Raw genomic sequence first — 23,024 nt, 5'->3', positions numbered from 1 at the left:
GGCTTCAAATTCATTCATATACAGCTTTTTTTCAAATAAAATATTCGTTCGATTTCTTCTGCTGCTATAAATTTAATGTGATGAAAAAATTTATATGCGATGGAAAACTGGCTAATATACACGCCACTTTAGTTATATGTTCAACTTCAGAGAGACGACAAAATTGTGAAATGCAGAAAATATATGTAATGTGGAGAACTTTTCATAGTCGTCAAAACGTCTGCTGAAGAAGTAATTTTTTTTCTTAAACTGACTCGAACGACAACGTTGTAATGTTGTTTTTTGCTTTTATATTTTATTGAAGTAAAGCTTGTTAGGAAAAAAAGTTCTGTGTACTAGGCTGTCTGTCTTATAACTGTCTTAGCTCGAAAATCTGAAATCAAAATTTATATCTTTAATTGTGTGAGTAATTAAGATCACTAATTTCACATTTTATTGACGAAATGAAGTATAAATTTTCCCGGAAAATGTTGGATTATGTGAAGTGAAATTAATAAAACTGTGGTGAAAATATTGTGGAGTGAAATAAATTTATTTTTCACGTCATTGTTGCAATATCCACATAGTACTGACCTGTGAACCATCTGAATAAATTATCATGATGGTGGAAAAAGCAGAGGGATTTATGTATCGAAAACCATATCAATATTTTCAATATCTCGAAACGTAAGTGAAAAACATTCTATATATTTTTCCAATAATTTTGTATTTTTACCTCGCACGATTCTCTCTCTGCTTCGAGGGCGAGTTTGCAAACATGTTAGAGCTTTGGTGTAACGTTGCAATCGATTCATTGAATATATTACAACAGGAGGGTTATTTCCACCCTCCGAATGTGCAGAGTAAATGCAATTTTCCCATAGAAAGAAAGTATGAGGGGCTTGGTCAATCATTTAATTCTTCTTTGGGTTTGTAAACAGAACATTTACAGAGAAAGGGAGGTTAGGGGTGTGATGTACGCACCCTTTTCTCTTATTCTGTCCATATTGCAGATGAAACATCCGCAAGGGCAACACTTGTGAAATTGGGTGTGGTAACTTCTTAAAGCACAATGTCTATGATAAATAAAATCCCTGCTTTACAGGGATTATGCAAATTGAACAATGTTGTTCTCATTTTCACATCTTTTCCTGTTTAAGTAATTTCTTTTATTTGATTTTTTGAAATTATAACAGAAATAAACATTTCCAGCGACGTTTTGATCACATTTAAAAATTATTTTAAAACTCTTTGCAGAATTTTTGTTAAAAATATAAATTTTCATTGCAAAATCAAACTAAAAGAGCTCAAGTTTCTTCATGTAATTTTCCTCAATGAATGAACAATATTAAATAGAAATTAAAATTGTTTTTCTAAATAAACTTATCTTTTGAATTGTTCAAAGTCAATGTGAATACCTCCATTTCTTAGTATGTATTCCTTTTATTTTCATTTGAAGACTATAATATAAGATTCCTTTATTATAAAAATGTTTGAGGAAAAGCAAAGATAAATAGCTGCATATTATGTACTTTATAATGTCTGAAATCATTAAAGAAAACAATGGGCAACATTCATGGCAATTTCTTTAGAGACATGATTGAAATAATTAGCATTGAACATGATTCTTTATTTATGGTCTTTTTTTTGTTTTCATTCAAATCTATGACCTTTTTGAAAAATTATATTACCTTAATTAAAAAATTGAAAATTGAATCTAAAAAAAATCTTGAAAGAATTTAAGTCTTTAAGAGCATGATGGTCGTATGTCAAATAAGTATCATCACCATGCAACGTGCTAACCGTAACACCACGCTGCGTTTTACATAATATGTAAGCATGTATAAATTTACTAAACATATTTAAAATCTCTATCGCATCTGCCTGAATTATATGCGTTCATGCTTACAAGAGAAGTCTACCTCTTCTTTACACAAAGGAGGAAGATCAAGCGAAGGCGGTAGCAAAGCGATATAAAATAAAAATTGATCCTAACGTCAAATATTTATACAATATTATCAAAATCTTTTCCATCGTGCACGCAGCGTTTATCCATAAATATGTCAAAATGTTAATGAGTGGAGTTCGGAAGAGATGTCTTTAAATACATACAAATAATAACTTTTGGCTGACTAAATTCAATAATGTGGCAGAAAAGGGATCTCAACTGTGTGGAGAAAAAAAGTGTTTATAAACAACGTGGTGCCTTTGAGTGCTCCCATCTCTTTTCCTTCCTTTTTTATCAAAGTTGTTGCATATGGAATGTACCATCAACACTGAATACATGGTAAAGGAGAAAAAGAATACGTTTTTATGCAAATGGAGTAAAATTGTATTTTTTTTTTCGAAATTAATTCATGCAATTTTCTTATATGCAATTTTTTTATTAACATGTGCAGAAGGTGTGAAAAAAGGGGATTCAATGCATGAAACATTTACTGTAATTGTTGAAAAATTTATATTCTAAAATTCTTGGAAATATTCTTATACATACTTACAAACCTTAGCTGATATCTTTACCCTTCTTTGAATGCACACGATTATTATTTTAAAATATTTAAATTTGCTTTAATTCAATCTATAAAACTTATACGGAAAATTTTTTGACAAATGAATAGCTTTGAATCAAATTCATAAATATACATATCTATCGTGGATATATGTACATATTGACAAAGGTATATGAAATAAGTACATACATAGAGTTGTAAACTCACCTGGAGATCATTTATCATTTATCGATTCCATAAAATGTTCTACCGCCTTTCAATACTTAAGACAACCTTTTTTCCAGTTCCCCCAAGTTGATCATGTTTATTGGAAAGTCAATCATAACGCGTCCAGTTATAAGAGTTGGTGTCCCATAACGTGTAGAAGTTTGTTTATAAGATAAGATAAGATAAGATGACTTTATTTATGCCCCAGTCATAATTACAACATAAAGGGACTATATACATAAGTAATACAATAAAAAACAGAATGCTAACTAACAGAGATCTACGAGTAAGGAAATGAACTTCAAGTCATGTTATTCTATACAAATTCAGTGCTTGACAGTTTTTCTTTCAGTTTAGACAGGGAGATATTTGGATTCTTAACTATGAACTCATTGAATAATTTAAGAGATGAAAACATAAGTGCTTTAACGCCAAACTTAGTGGTACGCGGCTTGTTAGTTACAATTGGATGAGCATTTCGGGTATTTTGGATATTAACTTTCGTGTTTAAAACTAAATTGGAATGCAAGAGACCGTTTTTAACTTTATAAATGTGGATGATTTTCTGGGCATTGACAGAATTTAAGAATTTAACTATTTTCCTATCATGATATATCTCAGCACTATGGCAACGACTATCCAGTCTCAAGATGACTCGCAGGAATTTATTTTGGGCCACCTGGATCCTTCTCAATTCCTCTCCAGACGCAGAGCTCCAAATCAGGGCCGCGTAGTTCATGAGCGACTCAAATAGTCCATAGTAGACCAGCATTCGCACATCCATCTTTGTCTCAATCGACGCCGACCTTCGCATCGCACCAGTCAGAGCCGACAGTTTCTGAACCAAAGAGCCGATGTGAGAGGTAAAACTCAGAGAGTCGTCCAAAGTGACCCCAAGGTATCTGAACTCAGGGACAAGTTCAAGCTCAGTCGCCCCCAACACCAGTCTCAGATCAGGCCCAGTCGCACCGAAAACCATATACTTGGTCTTGGATGCGTTGACAGTCACCTTACTTCTGCTAGCCCACGACTCAATTTCCCCCAAATCATGTGAGGCATCCTCGTGCAGCTGCGCAACACTCTTCCCACGGTACACGAGGCAAAGATCATCCGCGTACATGTACAACGATCCGCGCAGTCCAATTTCTTCCACATCATTTATGAAGAGAACGAAAAGGATAGGCCCAAGCCTACTCCCTTGGGGGACGCCCGCATTACACAGGGCCACATCCGAGTAGACCTCACCATGCGCCACCATTTGCCGTCTCTCAGAAACGTAGCTCCCGAGCCAAGCACTCGATTTGCCTACAAAGCCGTACCTAGCCAATTTGTGAAGCAGCACACGGTGGTCCACCGCGTCAAATGCTTTCTTCAGGTCTATAAAAACAGTCAAGGCAGTTTCTCCCACATCACGTGCCTCCTGGATTTGGCTAACGACATCAAACAGGGCTGAGGTAGTGGATGATCGCGGTCTAAAGCCATACTGGCTGTTAGAGAGAATCTTATGTCTTTCCAAGAAATTCATCATCTGAGAGACCGCAGCGGCTTCAAATATTTTGGCCAGTGTCGGCAACACGCTGATGGGGCGGTAATTCGTTAGGTCCTTTTTGTCGCCTGACTTAAAAACAGGGGTAATCTTGGCAAGCTTAAGGGGTTTCGGGAATACTCCAGCCTTGAAGCTCATGTTGATCATGTAGGCCACAGGTGCTGCAAGATAATCTGAGCATAATTTAAAGTGCTTTGAACCAAAACCATCCGGCCCCACAGAAGCTTTATTTTTCAGATCTTTTATTATAATTTTTACATGGTGACTCGTAATTTCTTTAAATTCAAACACACTATCACACTTCAGACTAGGGTCCATCGCGCACGCTTTGAAGGAGGATATAAGCTGCATGCCCACTTGAGAAAAATGTACATTTATTTTATTCAAACTCTCTTTCAACTCATTTTTGCTAGATGTTTCAAATAGAGAATTGCTCGCAACCTTTCGATTTTTTTCACCATACACAAGTTCATTAATTGTTTGCCAAGATCTTTTTATGTTGCCTTTATTCACTGAGAATTTATTCATAAAGTATGAGTTTTTGCACTCTTTTTTAGCTAGTTCGTATTTATTCAGCCAGTATTTAAATTCACTTTTTAACAGAACATTGGTTTTATCTTTAAGATATTTTTTGTACCACAAGTTTTTCCGAATTAATAATTCTTTTAGCTCTTTATTCATCCACACTTGATCCATACGTTTTTTGCTCAGAACTTTAGATTTTGTATTTTTCCCCAATATAGCACTAAACTTCTCATTGAAATCCATCACCACGGAGTCAGGATCTAGGCCACCAGGCATAATACCACCAGACAATTGTTCATTCACTGCCTTAAAGTCCGTAACGCGGATAACTTTTGTGTGCCCGGAATCCCCAATTCTCACTGAATGTCTCGCGGCAAATATCTCACCAACCATGACCACATGGTCAGAAATATCAGCATCTATATAGTTTATATTGAATTTGGCATCTAGCATATTCGTATACATATGGTCAAGGAGGGAACCAGAACCAACCCTCGTAACAGTGTGCGTTGTAATGCGATTTGTGAGCAGTATTAGTAGGCAAAGTTGATTTTTTTTTTGTAAAATTCAGTAATTTGATGCATAAAAATGGTCATATCTCAAGTTCTATAAAACATACAGAAATTTCTTGACTAGTTATGGAAAGGTATTGAAATAAGCTGTAATTTGATATATATCTCAATGATTTTCAAGGTCACCTGTAGAACACAAAATGGCGGATTTTTGTTTTACCAAAACAGTTTTTTGCATTTTTTATCCTGAAGGAATAGTACTAGAGGTTTCTGATGTTCTAGAAAGTTGTAGGGAATTGTAAAACCTTTAATTTGATACCAAGATGAGCAAAATCGGACAAGCAGTTCAGGAGATATGGCTCTTAGAACTTTTCAAATTCAAGAATTTTTCAAATGGCTATATCTTCTAAACGGCGACATAGATTTTCTTCATTTTCGGACTGGTGAAAGATATTGAGTCAGGCTACAACATATCAAAATTTAAAAGATTTGCCTAATGGGGATTCGGAGATATTGCCCCTTAAAGTTAGGCAATTTTTGTTTTTGTTTTTAGCGCCTCTTGCGGACGTTTTTGGAACTTGGAATGTTCTAGACAGTTGTAGGGCTTCGCAATACCTTTCATTTGATACCAAGATGATCAAAATCGATCAAGCCGTTCTCGAGTTATATCGAAAAAACACTTTTTGCTTTAGGCCGCCATATTTGCTAAACCGCTTGACCGATTTTCAAGTATGAATTATCGATGAAAATGTCTCATTGAGCTCTACAACATACTGAAATTTCAGATCTCTAGCTATAAGAAAAGTGGTTGACGGTATTTCAAAATGGCGGATGACGGCCATCTTGGATTTTGAAAATGCGAAATAATGAAATTTTACACCACCATTTTCGTAATGTGGGATGTCTAAAACGTGCTCATACCAAGTTTGAGCCCGATCTGAGGTGGTCGGTTTTTCCGACGATTACAATACATACTTGGTGTTGGCCACGAAGTGGAACACCAACTAATTTTGATAGAAACTTTTCAATATAATTCGGCTCTATTTCAAACAAATATATTTTTATTGCTTATGCTTTACTACTTACGTTGCTCTTTACAATTTGAAGTGAATAGATCGAATAGTTTCATGCCAAAAAAAAATAGTTTCAGTGTGCCGAAAACATAATGTACGAAATTGATTGTTCTTATGCATATAGAATGTATATGTTTAGCTATATATATTTCAATAAATTGTATAGGGGAGACCGGGGTAAAAATAGTCAATTTGCATAAATCCTTATCTGCAGGATTCCCCAAGGGCAAGAAAATTTCCTCGATAGGTCATTCTTATAGGAAATTTCCTGGCCTACAACTTTGTCTCAGTCCACTTTTCTCTATCTCCACGGGAAATATGAGTTTTCGAGCTTTTCCCAAACCCTTCCGCTTCTGACTATTTTTAAACGCGGCGGGTAAATATAGTCACCAGTTGGCTAAATAAAGTCGGTCGAATTTTCCGACATTTCCAATGATTTTCCACCTGAGAGATTGATAGTAGTTGATAGCTAAACTTCTCACCTTTTGATCCGCGACAAGGAATTTCACTTTTATACGCACTAAAACAGAGAATTTTGCGATTTTCTCAAACACGCCATTTTGCAACAAATGAATAGAAAATATGCCAAAAATTTCGATCTCCCATATGATTTACATGGGATGACTAGATCTGCCCCAAGGGGTATGTTTTGATTCAAAAAATTGTAGAGAAAAATCATTAAAAGTTATTGAAAAATACACCGTGGCAACGTTTTCTGCACTAACCCAGATAGTGGGAAAAATTATCAGATTGGAAAATTGCTGAAGGAAAACTTCGGAAAACGCGTTTTTCTCAATACGCAAAAGTTTGGGAAATGGGCCAAAAAACTATTTTTATTTTTAACTCCTAAAGTACTGATCGGATAACCTCCAAATTACTGTCAAAAATTATAGGTTGGTAAGGCTTTGCACCCTAATTTTTTCCGATTTTTCCGATTTATATTTTGGGAGAAATTGGCATTTGAAAATTCCAAAATGACTATTTTTACCCCGGTCTCCCCTAAATAGAAGAATTTATGAGCACCCATCAAGTGGTTACGAGCTTCAACTGAATGAGTATAGAACATTTGACCGAATGAATTTTGAAAGGAATCAATCGACAAACACACTTGTTAAGCATGTCAATCGAACAATATCTAATCGTGATGATCTTGAAAAGGAATTACAAATCACCTCACAAATATTTGCACTTTGTATGGAAAATAGACAGTATGTTTTGTAGAGATTTGCATAAATGATATTATAATTTTTTTTTTCAACAATTCATAATTTATTACTCCAGTTTTTCTTTGTAATACATATTTCTTACTTAGAATTTGCAATGTTTTTCCCATATATAGCAAGGAAAACATTGAAAGATTCTCAAACGTGATAGGGGAACAGGGAAGAAATTTGTGTATACAACCGAGAGATTAAGAAGACATTGTTATTGGCGTGAAAAAAGATTGTATGCAAAGAAGGGAAGTATCACGATAAATGACAAGAGAGATACGTGTGGTCATTGCTCATAGTGCAATCACATAAGAAAATATGTAAATTTAATTGCTCAACGTGCTTTGGGTCTCACATGAGAAATTTATAACCGAGTGATGCTGATGAACGCCGTTGAGATCATTTGCGTATGAAATCAGCATCACCCACGTGTTGAACTATTAAGAAAGATCGCAATATATATGCGACAATCTGGAGGAATGGTGGTAACATAGTATATAAAATATGGTAGGGACAAAAAGTGTCTTTTTAGAGCATAAAATTTTTGCTGATCAGGCCAATAACACTGTAGTGGGAAAAAACTAATTTTACACAAATTATTATACTGTAAAGTGAACGTCTTCAACTAAAAATGTTCTTCAATGTTACAAATTTTGAAAAAGTTCTTTGAGCAAAAAAAGCATAAGTTTTAGAAAACATGGAGTTCTACATTATCTCTCTGAATTAACAAGAAATATTTAAAATGTTTAAGAATCAAATTCTAATCATTATTCGATAACTCCAATTTGATTGCCTAAAAACTACTTTTCTTCTTGTTTTTTTCTTATTTTGTAAAAAAAACAATAATAAAAAAAATAAATCTCTGCTCTAATATTTCTAATATTGTGAAATATATTTTTGCAATTTTCAATATACCTGTCTCGAAATCAATGGCGTGAGTAAGAAAGAGCAAAAGAACTTGAATGTGTGGGATGACCTGTCTTGTGAATTGTGGAGAAAATTGTTGTTTTAATTACAACACGAAGGCAAAAAGAGATAGGTTTTTTTTAGCGTTATGTTGATGAGAATTACTAGTCTCACTGGTATATTATACATTTAAAGGTAAAATAAATTAATTAGTAAGGTAGGGCAGGTAAAAGTTTATTTTTCTGAAAAAAAAAAAAAAGTCTTTCAAGTTTTTAGTTATTTTTAGGATATCACTGCCATCACTGTTCTGTTTGAACCTGGATTGGTTCTAGTATTTCTAATTAGTAGCCTAACCGTTTAGAGGTACCTATCCTTAAAGCAGAAGGCTCAAAATTTTGAAGACAACGCACAATTACCTTTTCTTATGCAAATAAGTTGAATTGATAAGAATAATTTGAGATAAAGTTTGTTTCAATATTTTTATGTATAATGCACAAAGAAGGACATTAGAATCCCAGAACCCCGTTCTTAGATACACACCTGTACCCTTGCACTATTCCTATTCACCCCAACAAACAGTACATATTTATATGCAACGTACATGTACATAAAGATAACTAATATTAATTTACTTGTACATAATGTCTGGCGGTGTTTTCTGAATTATGGAGCGTCCCCACCGTGCTTATTTTTTTCTGCCATGATCCACAGAGCATGGTAAGAGCTCTATTATGTGCCACTGATGCAATTGTTGAACTGTTCTGCCTCGGGGGCCTCAGCAACGTTCAGCCAGTTCACAATTGGCCGTTGTCCCGTCAACTGCTTCCTCCTCCGTTGCAAATTTATACGCGCGCACACCAAAAGTGTGTCTTTAGCGATCGATTAGTCACATTGTATATGTGGTTTATAATACCATTTGGTCATCAATTTCTCACTCGATCTCTCTTCGGGCATGGCGAGAAAATCGTGAAGGTGTGGAGATTGTTTGGTATTAACAATGTGGAGATAATAGTGCACGGTTTTGGCATTTTCCGACACAATTCCACATCAAATTCCCTTCTGTTTTTTTTGCGTGTATTACATTTTACAAAAATATTCCATTGTGATTGGTGGATGTGTTGCATCAATTTTCTCTCTCAGTGATTTATTCACGAACAAAATAATTTATAGATCACAAAAAAAATTCTCTAATTCATTGATGAAAATAAATCTTAAAGTGTTTTAAAGGAAAAGTTTAAACAGATTATTGTCTGTTAAATTTATTTACAATAGATAAAATAAATTGTGATCTTTTTTGTGAAATAATTAGAGCTTTGAAAGGAAGCAAAAGAATAATAATTATAAATATTATAAAAGATTGTGAAGAATTCTTTTATAAAATAAGTACAGAGATAAAATACGTTATACACACAGAGATAATTAAGTGAAAATTGAGTTTGTGCATTTGTGCAGCAGCATTAGAATTTGCAGCATGAAAGAAAATTTATGATCCTCCTCATGTGAAAGTCTCAACAATTTGGATAATTTCCGCATTAATGTGGTTATACCTTTTGAATAAAATTGTGAGCATAATTAGGAAATTCATTGAGTGCACGAATTGGTGGTGTGCGGAGGTAAAAGATGAATTTACACAGAGATGAAGAAAAAAATCTCACCCACAGACAATCTGCGAGCAAGGTGGCAGAAAAGCGTGAAGATAGTCAGAAAAAAAATGATGTCATCCATGTTCCATTGATGGGAACATTGGCAACGACATCATCAAGGGGCATGGCAGATGAGAGTCCAACAAATGTGATTGATTTAAATAAGAATAGGATACGCTACAGACGACGATGTCCAAAAATTCTACAGCGTCCTTTTAGCTTGCCAAGTGCAATTGGTAATTTCCTCAAACGCCCATTTGGTGGGGCAACAACCAGTCACGATGATGGTGATGTGAAAGAGGCGGATGCGCCCACGTCGTCACAGAAGGAAATCACCATGGATATTGCTCTCATTAAGAAGCTGGAAGATGAAATTTACAAGAGAACCGAGACGCGTGAGGTGCACAATCATGCAGAAACTTGCAGACCATGCCGAAGGAAACAAACACAAGCACCAGGAGATCGAGATATTACCTTCTTAGATGATACGAGTACCTTTAGGAGCCCCTATCAACCACTTTTTCTCATTGACAATAAAAAATTAGCACCAATTCTCATGAAGACAGACACATGCCGCCGTCCAGCGGTAGTGAAAGAGCCACAATCCATTATAATTGTGGATAATTCAAAATTCTACCCAGTTCTCATGAAATATGAATTTCTGCAGAATGAAGAGAAATCCAGTGAAAGTGGTGTATTTATAGCTGATGGCCCATTGGGTTTCCCATCTGGAGGAGACGGTCTCTTTAAAAATAGATGCGACAGTTCACAGGAAAATCCACTGAGAACTATAAGTGGTACAGACACAAAATCATCGCCCAACGAGTTGTGTTGTGGTACAAAGTGTCCATCAACTCATCATCCATGTGCTCCTTCCACGAATTGTGGGGAAAATGGAGCTACTGCATTGCATGCAGTACAATGTCAGAATAGGAGGTATAATTTCATGGAAGCTGAAGATGCGTCCCCAAAGGACCGAGTATCAAAATTACGGAGATTTCTCCTGCAGAGGCGTAGTTTAAATTTATCACTGAAGAAGACTAAATGTCTGGCAAACAATGGAGAACGCAAGAGTATCATCAAGCCCATAAGAGACAGTCCGCATCAAGCGCATCAGGCGCATCAGTGTGCGGCAAGGAGTATGTTTAGTGATGCAAATATTGAGCTAAACACACTCAATGTCATCAGCAAACTACATAAAAGTTTGCACATATTCCACGGATTGCACGAGGGGGAGATGAATTCAAAACAAAGAGGTGATAAATTTAAATTGTCGACACTGAAGCGAATACTGGGTATCTACATGGATTTCTTTTATCCACAACAATGCAATATGCGTACAACGGAGTACTTTCAATATGGTTCATCAGAATTATGCCATTTGTCGTCGCGCTCAAAGAGTCTCGACGACATACACCATTTAGACGTGCTAAATAAATTGTCAGCCACATCATCAACGCCATCAATTGACCCTATAAATCTCAATGATGGAATTAGCAAATCACCACGCGGATGGTGGAGTCAAGGAAATTTGGAGGAAATTGAGAAAATACATCACAATGTTGCTTTAGTGATACACCACCACAGAGTACCCGAAAGATTTTCCATCATTGCGGAAAATGCTGAAAAACCAATCAATAAGGAAAATCAGTTGATCTGCGATTCCGGGAGAAATCAGCAGCAAAAAGGTGGAGTTAAATTGCGAGCACGATCATCATTTCGACGTCTCAAGAGACACAGCGTGGGTAGTGCTTCAGATGTTGTGGTCAACACATGGGTCTATCGTAGAAGGTGTTTCATCTCATTTACAATTTTTTTCTCATACCAAAACATCTATTATCATAATTTAATACACATTATTTGATTCATTCGACAATTTATTTGCCATCATATTTTTTAATAACTTTTTTGAGCATGAAATTCTCATAAACAATCACTTCTCTCTGGCTGATTATTGCCGGTTATTAAGATGTTTTTTATGGGTCTCTCATGCCTCTCGCGTAGTTTAGCCAGAGAGTCTTTGAATTTTTGTGTAGGCAGAAAAAGCAGTTGTATCGTGAAATTCTTTGTCGCGAGATAACACTGAGGGTCTGTCTGTGTCTACTTATTATATTGTCTTCATAAAAAGTTCCTTTTGTGAATGTTGTTCGTTACATTTCAGATTTTTTCATGATTTTATGTTTAAATAATTTTAAATGAATCGTCGGAATTGAAAACACAAAACTATGTACATTTTTAATACATTAAGCATAGGTATAATACTCAGTAATTGATTCACGTGTAGCAAATAATTAATATACGGTCTAAAAAGTTCGCCTAGCTGATCTATAGTAGTTTTGCTGTAATTTGAACAAAGTAGAAAAAAATTTGAAAATAATAAAAATTAGGAAACTTAACCAGGAAAGCTAGAAAAAAGTTCTGAATAACGTGAAAATCAGAACACTACTTTTACGGTGCTTGGAAAACTAACAAAGGGTTCCAAAAAATTGAAAACTAGGAAACTAGGCTTCCGGAACTAGATAAGCTAGAAAAAGTTCTCAAAATCATAAAAATTAAGAAACTTGCTCTAGAACCAGAAAAAAAGTTTTAAAGCTTTTTCTTTTATTTGTGAAAAGGAAAAACTCGATGGGTTAAGAAATTTTCACCTTCAATGTGAATTTTAAGCCGTCCAATCTTTAATTCTTATATCCATTTGTACGCTCCACATCGACTTAAACTTTTAATCTCCACACAAGAATTAACTTAAGGAGGAAAAAAATATCATCCAACAAAATTCCTTCTGTAGAATATTCAAAAAATTTCTTACAAAACATTCTGTATATACGTTTTGTCTTAGAATGTTGCAATTTGAAGGCGAAAAATCAATTTTGTCGTGACTTCTCGGTTAATTTTGCTAACTCAATAATTAATGGACTTGTTGGATTTCATGGGTAATTTGTTGGTATATTTTCTATTTACTTACAGCTATGACGGTGGCTGGAATGGTGGGATAGGTGAGCCCCCAAATCGGGGGCGAGGCCCTCAATCACCAATTAGGCATTCGTACAGCAATAAAAGTGAATCGAGCGTCTGCCACAGGACATCTAGTGCTGGTGCGGCAGATTTGAAAAAGTACCAAAGTGGCAACAACGTGGTGGTAGTTGCGGGAAAATATAGGAAAATGGGGGATTCTGGTGCGCCACGTTCACCCCACTTTAGTCCTGCAAGGAATGGTAAATACAGACACATTTTGTGAAATTACATGCTGAATTGTTACATTTCCCATTCAACATTTCCCCCCGAAACATGTCATCCCTTCAATGGGCCTTCATGGCACAGCTTTATCGGCACATTAACATTTGAAACTCGTCAAATATTTCTCTGTAAATTGTGAATTTATTCAATGTTATTTAAATTCCCTAAGTTTTGAGAAACTTTTATATTTTTAAAAACTAAAGAAAGTCTTCGAAATCAACAACATTTCATTCACACCACTCTGTTTATACAATATAAAAATAAAATACTTTTCAATTGATTTTCCAATATATTGAAAATAGATTTATGTAATTTTTGTTTATTCAATGTTGTTCACCTCTTTGTATATATAGCACAACCCCAGTCAGATGTTCAGACTCTTCATGTTCACCTGCCAAATCATGGCTTTCGCATGATACGTTTCGATGAGGCGTCCGATGTGCGAGAGATCATCAACATGATTGTGGGGTCGATGACGCCAAGTCAGACAGCCCGGCCGCAGTGCTATGCACTCCGTTTGCGCCACATGCTGACCAAAGAGGTACTCTGGATGCCACCAGATACATCGATGACTGAAGTAATGGCACACATTTCCAATCCCTCGTGCGCAAATCCCGATTGTCCCAATGTCGATCGGAGTACAATGGCGAAGAAGCAGCAAAAGACCAATAATATCACGGGGCATGCAAATAGTGTGTGGAAAGCCGAACTGAGGGTACGATATATTCCAAAGAATTTGAAGGAACTCTATGAGCAAGATCGCACCACGTGCCACTTTTACTTTGATCAAGTTAAACAGGATTACATACAGTCAAATATTCCAAATATTGATCAGGACATTGCGGTGCAATTGTGCTGTCTAGGTTTAAGGCATTACTTCAAAGACACTAATCAGGTAAGTTTTTCATCTCTTTTTTATTGAAAAATTTGAAATTAAAAAAAAAAAAAAAGTAATATCAAGAAGTAAAAATTTTGCCTTTACTCTTCTTAATTTTAAATTAGCGTTAGTTTTTTCCTTAAAAAGTATCTACAATTCACCGTAGATCTTTCATCGTAATATAATAAAGGATTATCGATCAAATCGATTTGGAATATCTATTTTTTCTCGACTTTTCCTATTTGATCCCAAATGGATTTAAACTGAGTTTCTCTCAATTTTTCTTGTCTTGGATATTTAATTTGTATTTTCTACAATATTTTATTACTCTGTTATGCATTTTCTAGTAATGAAATCATGACACCAACAAAGGTGAATAGACTCCTTTCCTTGCCCAAATTAGGAAGTACAAAAAAGTTTTAAATTGCGAATTAGCCGAATTAGTATTCAAATCATCTACATGCGATCGATGTGAATGAACTGGATGTAGCCATACCATTAAAGACAATAATAACTCAACTTGTATGCTAATAGCGATTAAAGACAATTTAATTAGTTCATCTTGGTCCATAATAAAATTATAATTTCTCTACAATTGCTCACTAAAGCGATTCGTTTGATCTTTTCTTTTTACTTGGAGTATTTTTTGCAATATGTAGCGTTTGCATGATACATAAACATATACAGAATGCTCTATGTATGTTTAATTCATGTGCAGCATTAAACTAACAGGAGAATTGTGTGATTGTAGGTAACAGATAAGAAACATCATGTCGATTACATTGAGAAGGAGAAGGGATTTGGAAATTTTATACCAAAATCTGTGATAGATACGATAAAGCAGAAGAATTTGAAGAAATTAATTCAGAGTGGCTACAAGAAGGTCCACAATTACACGGAAATGGAGTATATGATGAAATTCTTTGATCTTCTGCGGACTCAGTATAACTTTGAGCAAGAACAATTTATCGTAACACTGGGTTCGGGTTGGAATATACCCATTGACCTTATAATTGGGCCCCACGTTGGAATCTCCTATTTAGCCCATTCACAGGCAAAACTCACAAAAGTTGCGGACTTTGAAGACATTGAGAGAATAACAACGAGTGTCCTAATGTCGGGATCATCATCAGGGAGGGATATGAATACCAGTCAAAGTGGTGGAAGTAATTCCGATGCATCAGTTTGTTCACAAAAATTCCCCAATAATGGCACGGGAAGTGTAACAAATAGTCCTGTACCGAATAAGAAAATATCCTCATCGGGTTCAGGCGAGAAGAAAGCCTCCATATCCAATTCGTCGTGTAGTTGTGCTGACATTAAGACTCAACTCAAGATTAAAGTCACGGAAAATATTGATGATCTTGCAATTACATGCAATGGGATTAAGGTAAGATTTATTTTATAATTTTTAGAAGGAATTTATTTAATGAAATTCCTAATTTATTCCTTCTTTAACTGATTTTCAGACTGCTGAAAGTATTGCAGACTTGGTAGATGGATACTGCAAGCTTTTTACGGATTCTGATGTATCCTTGTGGGATCGTTCAGGTAAGGTTACGCTTGAAATTGATAAAAATGTGTAGAAATATCTCTTCCAAGATTCCTTTTTTTCTTTAGCTTTAATTTAAGATAAGAAATATCCTAATTTTAATTATTTTTTCCCTTCAAAGTTCACGCAAAAGGCACTCCGTCGAGCAGTGCGACGAATTCATTGGAGAAAAATAGAAAATTGGAGACGGATCATCAATCACCGGTGACGACAACACAGGTGGCCATTGAGAATGATGCGCAGAATGATTCTCCAGAGATGCCAAATATTCCCGCAAAGATGATAAATTCAGCTGAAGGTGGAAATTTGCCAACATTGAGTGAGGATTACGCGGAAATTGGTCTTGGTGAAGAGGAGGGAGACTACTCAACTCCTGCTGGTGAGAATTTTCACATAAAATTCCTCCGCAAACAGAAAGAAACATTTAATTGAAAACTAATATATTTTTCCCCATACATCGACAGCTCGAAATTATGAGTTGGATCGGAGTCAAATAGTTCTCAATGAAATCATTGGTGTGGGGCAATTTGGAGATGTTCACATTGGGACGTGCAAAATAAAGCCCACGCGACCAACGTCGAAGGGCAAACTAAAAGCAACAACCAAAGATGAATCACAAAATGAGGCGACCTCGAGTGATGCGGAAAAGGGGTTTGAAAAGATGGGACTTATTCATGTTGCTGTTAAAACATGCAAAGCCGATGCTGACTTGAAGACTGCAGAAAAATTCCTCGAGGAAGCATGTGAGGATTTCTTTCTTTTACAAATAAAAATGAAAAATAATTTGCAATGATTTGTTTATTGATTTAATAATTTATGTTGCAGATATTATGCAAAAATTTGAACACCCCCACATAATCCGACTCATTGGGATATGCAGTAATCCACCAATTTGGATTGTGATGGAATTAGCGAGACTTGGGGAGCTTAGAGCTTATTTGAAGAAACATTCAAACAAGTATGTTGTTGGATTATTTCTTTGTACTCCTCCGCTTTTCCTTATCCTTGTTTTCCTTGAAATTTGTCCTCCCTGTTTGTCTGTTTTTCACCACATTGCCATTGTTGGGATTTTTCTCAAAAGACTTATTTTTCTCCTCAATTTTCACAATTTTCCTTTCATCAATTGTTGCATCTGTTGCATTGACAATTTTCTCATATTCATCATTTAATTTTGAAGCCTTTGCAGAGGATTTTTCCTCAAAATCCTTCCTCTTCACCTCAGCCAATGACAAAGGAAGAGGTTTGTCCGCAAAACCAAATGGTCCATGTAGCAATTTAATGAATCTCACCCGTCCAGCTGTCTCCAATACAACACCAGGCTTTCTTTTCCTGCACTTTAAATAATTCTGCGGTGGATTCTGTTGCCATTTCATCCCTGATCCATCCTTAACAATTTCAATGACAGAAAATGGATATTTTTTAGAATTTGCCATTTTTTCTTCTTTTTCTATAGGCTGAAACTTGGCAGTCTTCTTCTCTACTGCTATCAACTTTCAACAGCACTCAGTTACTTAGAATCGAAGAAATTTGTCCATCGAGATATTGCCGCGAGGAATGTTCTTGTCAGCTCACCCACTTGTATCAAGGTAAAGAATTTATTTGGGTGGAAAAAAATAAGAAAATGAAATAATATTTTTTTTTATTTCAGTTGGCCGACTTTGGTCTCTCTCGGTGGGTTGAGGATCAATCCTACTATCATTCGAGCAAAGGGATGCTGCCCATTAAGTGGATGGCACCGGAATCAATAAACTTCAGGCGCTTCACGACGGCTAGTGATGTGTGGATGTTTGGTGTTTGCACATGGGAAATTCTCATGTTGGGCGTTAAACCATTCCAAGGGATTAAGAATAGTGATGTAATTGGGAAGCTTGAGAATCGCGAACGACTGCCATTGCCCAACAATTGTCCCCCACGGCTCTACTCTCTCATGTCACAGTGTTGGGCCTATGAGCCCAGCAAGAGGCCTGACTTTAAGACTATCAAAGAAACTCTCTAGTAAGTAATTATTGTTTGTTTAGTGTCCTTCTTCAAAGAAATGAAATTATTTAGAATTTAACATTTTTTTTTATTAATTTCAAGAGTGTAAATTACATTCTTAAACGTACTTTAACCTCTCGTCTCTGCACCACTTCACCTTTCATGTTCTTACTCAAAAAAAAAAATGAGCTTTAGAGTTGCATTTTATTAAAATAAATATCTTTATCTAAAATTTTGCAATGCTTCCGCATAATTGAGCAAGGCTCAATCTTTATCAGTCTTCGTTCATTTTTATGAACATTTTCTTTTTCAATTCACATTTCCAGTGAAATTCTCATGGAAGAACGTTTGAGTGATTGTGAGACAATGAGGCGGGAGAATAGGAGAGTAGCCGCTATGTCTTGGGGTGCTGGTGATGACAATCCACCCCCAAAACCAGCACGAGCTCCCCTCGTTGGTAAGAATTTTAACAGAATAATGAAATTATCAAATAAAAAATGTTTAAAAATAACGATTTCTTGCACTAGATGCTGGAAGTTTGGGTACGGAGGCACCCCAAATGGCACCACAGACGTACATAATAGCTCAGAATCCAGCCGTCCTGGCGCATTTGATGCGTGAGAATGAGGCACGGAGCCTCAATCCATCAGCTTACACAACACCAGCTTCGGTATTTAATACATTAGCTGTAGATTTTGATACGGAGCATGTTGATGAGGCAAGTGTTGAGCCGTGTGATGTGACATTGAAGACAATCAAATTGCCGGCGAGTGATTTGTTGAAATTGGATCCAATGGTGGGTGAGCGTGTGTCAAGTGGGGCATGTATGGTGAAATCAGGGCGTTCCGATGATGCAGATTTGGTCAATTCACAAGGTATTGAGGGTCTCTGTAATTCCGCCACGTCCTCCAATAGCAATACCCTGGAACGGTATGATCTACCACAGGATGCTATTAGTGACAATTCCATTCCACATCCCCCTGAGTATCCAATCCCGTGTGAAATTATCAATGCTCTCACCCAGCAAACACATTCAATTGATCCCATGTACAAGGCACTGCAGAAACCTCCGGATGGGCAACAGGTGGCTGATAAGCCACCACTACAGCCGGTAATTCAGTACATTTCTAGTCAGCAGCAACCACCACAGGTTGTACACTATCCAAATCACGGAACTCCCACGCATACAGCATCCTACATCCAACCGGCCAATTACTACGGCGAGCATCAGCAGTACCTTGTGCAGAGCTTCCCACAGGGTGGAAGTCCCGCTGCTGGGACATTCGTCTATCCAGTTCTTAGTCCACAGATGATGGCCATGCCACCGGGACACTATCCCCAAGCATATGCTGTACACTACGGTGCACCCGATGGGGTGGAAAGTGGTGAAAAATGTCGGAGTTTCGAGAGGAATCCTCCATATCCAGGTCGTGTGAGCTCCCTCGAACGTACCGTGCCGAATGTAGCGGCTAAACCATCGCGTTCAACATCACTAACACGCCAGCTGAGCGGCAGTCAGGATGCTTTTGCAGCTGCTCGATCAGGAAGTCTCGAGCGGAGTGGTCTTCCACCCCAGGGCTACGGTAGTCGCAACAATAGCCTCGAGAGAAGTCAAAATGACACCCTTCGCACAACTGGCGGGAGTCTCGAGAGGAATCAATCAGCCGGGGCATACGATGCTGCCAAAGGGAGGAATTTACGTGGTGGAAGTTTGGAGAGGAATCAACAAGTTCTCACAGGGCCACGTGGGGGGAGCCTCGAAAGGAATCCCGGCTATGGGACACCGTACAAGAGCCCAAAACAACCCGATCCGGAACCATTCCAAGAGGAGATTTACGATTTTGGTGGGGCAAATGTGAAGAGCTGTGCTGCAATTGCACTGAAGAAGAGTATAGCTAAAGGTCTCATTCCGGCAGAGTATCAGTACAAGATAAATTCAACAATATCCCCAGCTCCACCGCCATATCCTGGATCACAGCAGCAGCAACAGCCGCAGCAGAAATTCCAATATCCACCACAAGGAATACAGCAGCGTATGTGGAATCATCAAATACCTCCCATGAGTCCCATTCAGCAGCAGCAGCAGCAGTTTCTTCATCAAGGTTCTCCGGTAATGCCCAATTTGCATCAACAGCAGCAAATGCAGCAACAACATCAATTTCAACAACAACACCAACTTCCACAACAACAGCACCAACTGCAACAGCAACAGCTGCAATTGCATCAGCAAAATTTGAATTCTCAGGTGTGCAGAAATTGTTGTTCCACTGCTGTTGTAGTTTTCTGATCATTTTTTGATTTATTTTTCTCTCTTCAGTTTTATTCTCTTGGTTTGTTAGAATTGTTCTTCATTTTTGGATTTATTTAGTTGTGTTAAAAATGTTTTGTTTTCTCAGCATGTCTGAAAGCATGATTCGTTTTTTGATTGATTTTTTTTCGTTATTTGAATGTTTTGAATGATTGTTTCGTGTTTTTTTTCTCATTGAACGGCTAGTTTAGACTTAGGTATTAAATATAAAATCTTCTTGCAATAGATTCAACTTCCGGATGTATCAGGACATTTTGAAGCTAAACTGAGGCGACAGCAGATGGAAAGTGAGGTTGATTCAAAATGGCTACACCAGGAAGAAACAAATCTGGTGAGTTTGTAAAATAATTTTAAAAGGAATTCTGAGTTTTTTGTTTCCTTTGGCTTCCAAGCTCTTGAAGTCCTTTCAATTATCTTCAAACTCCTCAAATATTACCCAGTAAAGTTAGGTTAGGATGATAATCGTTAAAGAAAAATCTAAAATGGCGTCGAAGAGTGATGCTATTTAAAAAAAAAGGAGCATTTTGCATAAAAGATGTTTCATTTAAATTACAGAAGAAACGCTTGAGTTTAATAACAACGGGATCCGCTGATGGTGATACAAATGGTGGTGCTGGTGCTTTCTCAGGTGCTAATCGCTTCTCACCGCAAACTTCCGTCTCATCTGGCCCTCAGAGTCTTCCTGTTGAAACAACAAGTGGTCTCGGGGATTCTCGTCCACATACGCCAGGCTCCAATTCCGGTACTCTCCGCGCAACGGCATCATCATCGTCGTCGTCGCTTGATAAATCCGGTGCAGCAGATGTGCGGAAGACTCTTGCCCTCGATCGAACCAATGATGCCGTCTACAGTGCTACAACGGGCGTCGTTAAGGCAATAATGGCGCTGAGTCAGGGCGTTGAACGATCCGTTGCGGCTGAATATTTGGACTTGGTGAAGAATATTGGGATTGAGTTGAGGGTGCTCCTGGGATCGGTTGATCAAGTTTCAACACAATTTCCCGCACAAGCTCACAGGTTTGTTGACTTTTCGTTAATTCTAATTGAAAGATTTGAAAAAAAGGAAGAATTTGCAAATAAAATGATTTGTTTTTAGGGAAGTGGAAATGGCCCACAAAGTTCTGTCGAAGGATATGTTTGAGCTAGTTTCCTCCATGCGATTAGCTCAGCAGTATAGCGACACAACGTTGGACGTTGAATACAAAAAGTGAGTGAAGAATTAGAAAAAATAAATAAAAATCAATTTTGAAAGAAAACTATAAAACAATTATTTTGAAATCTATAATTCTATAAATCAGTATAAAGAAAAGAATTGAAACAATTTAAGAATATTCAACTTGTTTTTTTTTACAGGAGTATGCTTGCTGCTGCCCATGTCCTGGCGATGGATGCAAAAAATCTGCTGGATGTTGTGGATTCAATTCGTGTTCGATACCAAATGTGGTTCACAGACAAGAACCAAATTTCACCCAAAAATCCGTCCAATTCAACTAGTCTCTCTTCACCTGTATCAATTGGTGGTGGTGCAACAGCAACAGCTGTCACAGAGGAGACGTACCAGAATGCAGCATCTGTTATGGAGCAACAGAATATGTATTCGAATCAACAGACGGGCATTTATGACAATGAATGCGTTATAAATCATCAATTGAAGCATTTGGAGTTGGGACGGGAGGCGGCAGCATGTGGGACACCGTCAAAGCCAGCAATTGCAGCCAAACCACCCAATCTCACGTCAAAACTCAAATCAAATCTCCTCATGAAGGGTCTAAGTTCCCAAGGAGGTGGTACGGAATGCATTAGTTCCACTGATGAACCTTTAAAAATTATCGAAGATCCAAGTGATTTATACAGCAATGCAGGCATTGCATCTTCTAGCACGAAACTTCCCGACAATACTCCACACGTCCAAGAAAATTCACACAATCAAGTTAATCACTAAACTTAAACTAAAAAAAAACAAAAGAGTTCCAGTGAAAAATAATTCAGTCTACAACTTCTATAGCGGACCTGAGAGTTCAGTAGTTTGAGCAGTTATCTCAATGAGCTACTCCTAACTTCCAAATCTATGGTAGGTACCTACATAAAAATATATATTATTGTTTTTCTAAACCAAAAGCATTAGAATGAATTAAAAAAAAAATAACAAAATGGACGATGATTAAAGTTCCTTCTAAAAAAATTTCTTAAGAAGTTTAAGAAAGAAACTCCTAATGGAACAAAGTATCAAAAAAAAGTCCCATAAATTACTCAAAATCGTCCCAAAATAGCCATTTTCAGTATTTTGTGACTATTTAGTCGAACTTTCTAATGCTTTTACAATTTTTTATCAAAGCTAATAGATTTTAAATATAATGAAAGACACTGTTTTGTGAAAATCTTTTCCTTAAATTCCAAACGCTCGTAGTAGATTGAAATAGAAGGCAAGAATGAAAGACTTTTTAAATATTACCCACACATGCTGAAAATTACTTCAATATTGTATTACGGAATTTAGTGGTTTTTTTTTTAACACTTTCGCGTCCAAATGAAATAAAGAAACATTGAAACATGCGCTCCTTTTATCGCAATATTAATTCTATGGATGCTATTAGAAAACATTTCTTAATCAGAACGTCTTCTTTGTCCTAATTTACGTAAATTTAACGCATTTCTAAGGTTACACGTTTGGGTCTACGTATGTAAAATACTTTATAAAATTACTTTATTTAAAAATCTACTTTATAAAATTTCATTATTTTTTGATTTTCTTTTTACTTTTAATCAAAAGCGATTCCATTTAAAATAAATATTAAATAAAAATATAGCATGGATGGAACAGTATAAAGCGAAAGAACGGTAAGTAAAACTTACAGGCTGTGATTCTTTCTTTGTCAGTGAAATGTGAAGATGGCCAAAAATTGAGGATGAGCAAATTTTGAGGAGAGACTTACTCGCGAGCCGAATCACAGCCAACGCGCAGAAA

At 36.6% G+C, this 23,024-nt stretch overlaps 1 protein-coding gene across 4 annotated transcripts in view; it reads left to right on the top strand.

Annotated features, from left to right (window-relative positions):
- LOC129796468 (focal adhesion kinase 1) overlaps positions 1–23,024 on the top strand; it is a 35,488-nt gene that overhangs the window by 8,963 nt on the left and 3,501 nt on the right. Inside the window, exons 1-16 of one of the 4 annotated variants that reach the window (XM_055838424.1) lie at positions 450–666; positions 13,077–13,324; positions 13,700–14,241; positions 14,975–15,613; positions 15,693–15,774; positions 15,897–16,154; positions 16,240–16,518; positions 16,601–16,733; positions 17,229–17,361; positions 17,424–17,770; positions 18,079–18,209; positions 18,280–19,997; positions 20,287–20,391; positions 20,616–21,076; positions 21,156–21,266; positions 21,413–22,612. In XM_055838424.1, coding sequence (XP_055694399.1) covers positions 599–666; positions 13,077–13,324; positions 13,700–14,241; positions 14,975–15,613; positions 15,693–15,774; positions 15,897–16,154; positions 16,240–16,518; positions 16,601–16,733; positions 17,229–17,361; positions 17,424–17,770; positions 18,079–18,209; positions 18,280–19,997; positions 20,287–20,391; positions 20,616–21,076; positions 21,156–21,266; positions 21,413–22,001 — 5,844 coding nt within the window. In that variant the 5' untranslated portion in view covers positions 450–598 and the 3' untranslated portion in view covers positions 22,002–22,612. Of the gene's footprint in view, positions 1–449; positions 667–9,234; positions 11,904–13,076; positions 13,325–13,699; positions 14,242–14,974; positions 15,614–15,692; positions 15,775–15,896; positions 16,155–16,239; positions 16,519–16,600; positions 16,734–17,228; positions 17,362–17,423; positions 17,771–18,078; positions 18,210–18,279; positions 19,998–20,286; positions 20,392–20,615; positions 21,077–21,155; positions 21,267–21,412; positions 22,613–23,024 lie in introns of those variants that run through there. The other 3 variants (XR_008751223.1, XM_055838423.1, XM_055838425.1) reach the window with 3 other exon arrangements.

The sequence above is a fragment of the Lutzomyia longipalpis genome, chromosome 4, assembly GCF_024334085.1.
Source record: "Lutzomyia longipalpis isolate SR_M1_2022 chromosome 4, ASM2433408v1".
NCBI lineage: Eukaryota > Metazoa > Arthropoda > Insecta > Diptera > Psychodidae > Lutzomyia > Lutzomyia longipalpis.
This window is presented reverse-complemented; position numbering and strand designations above follow the sequence as displayed.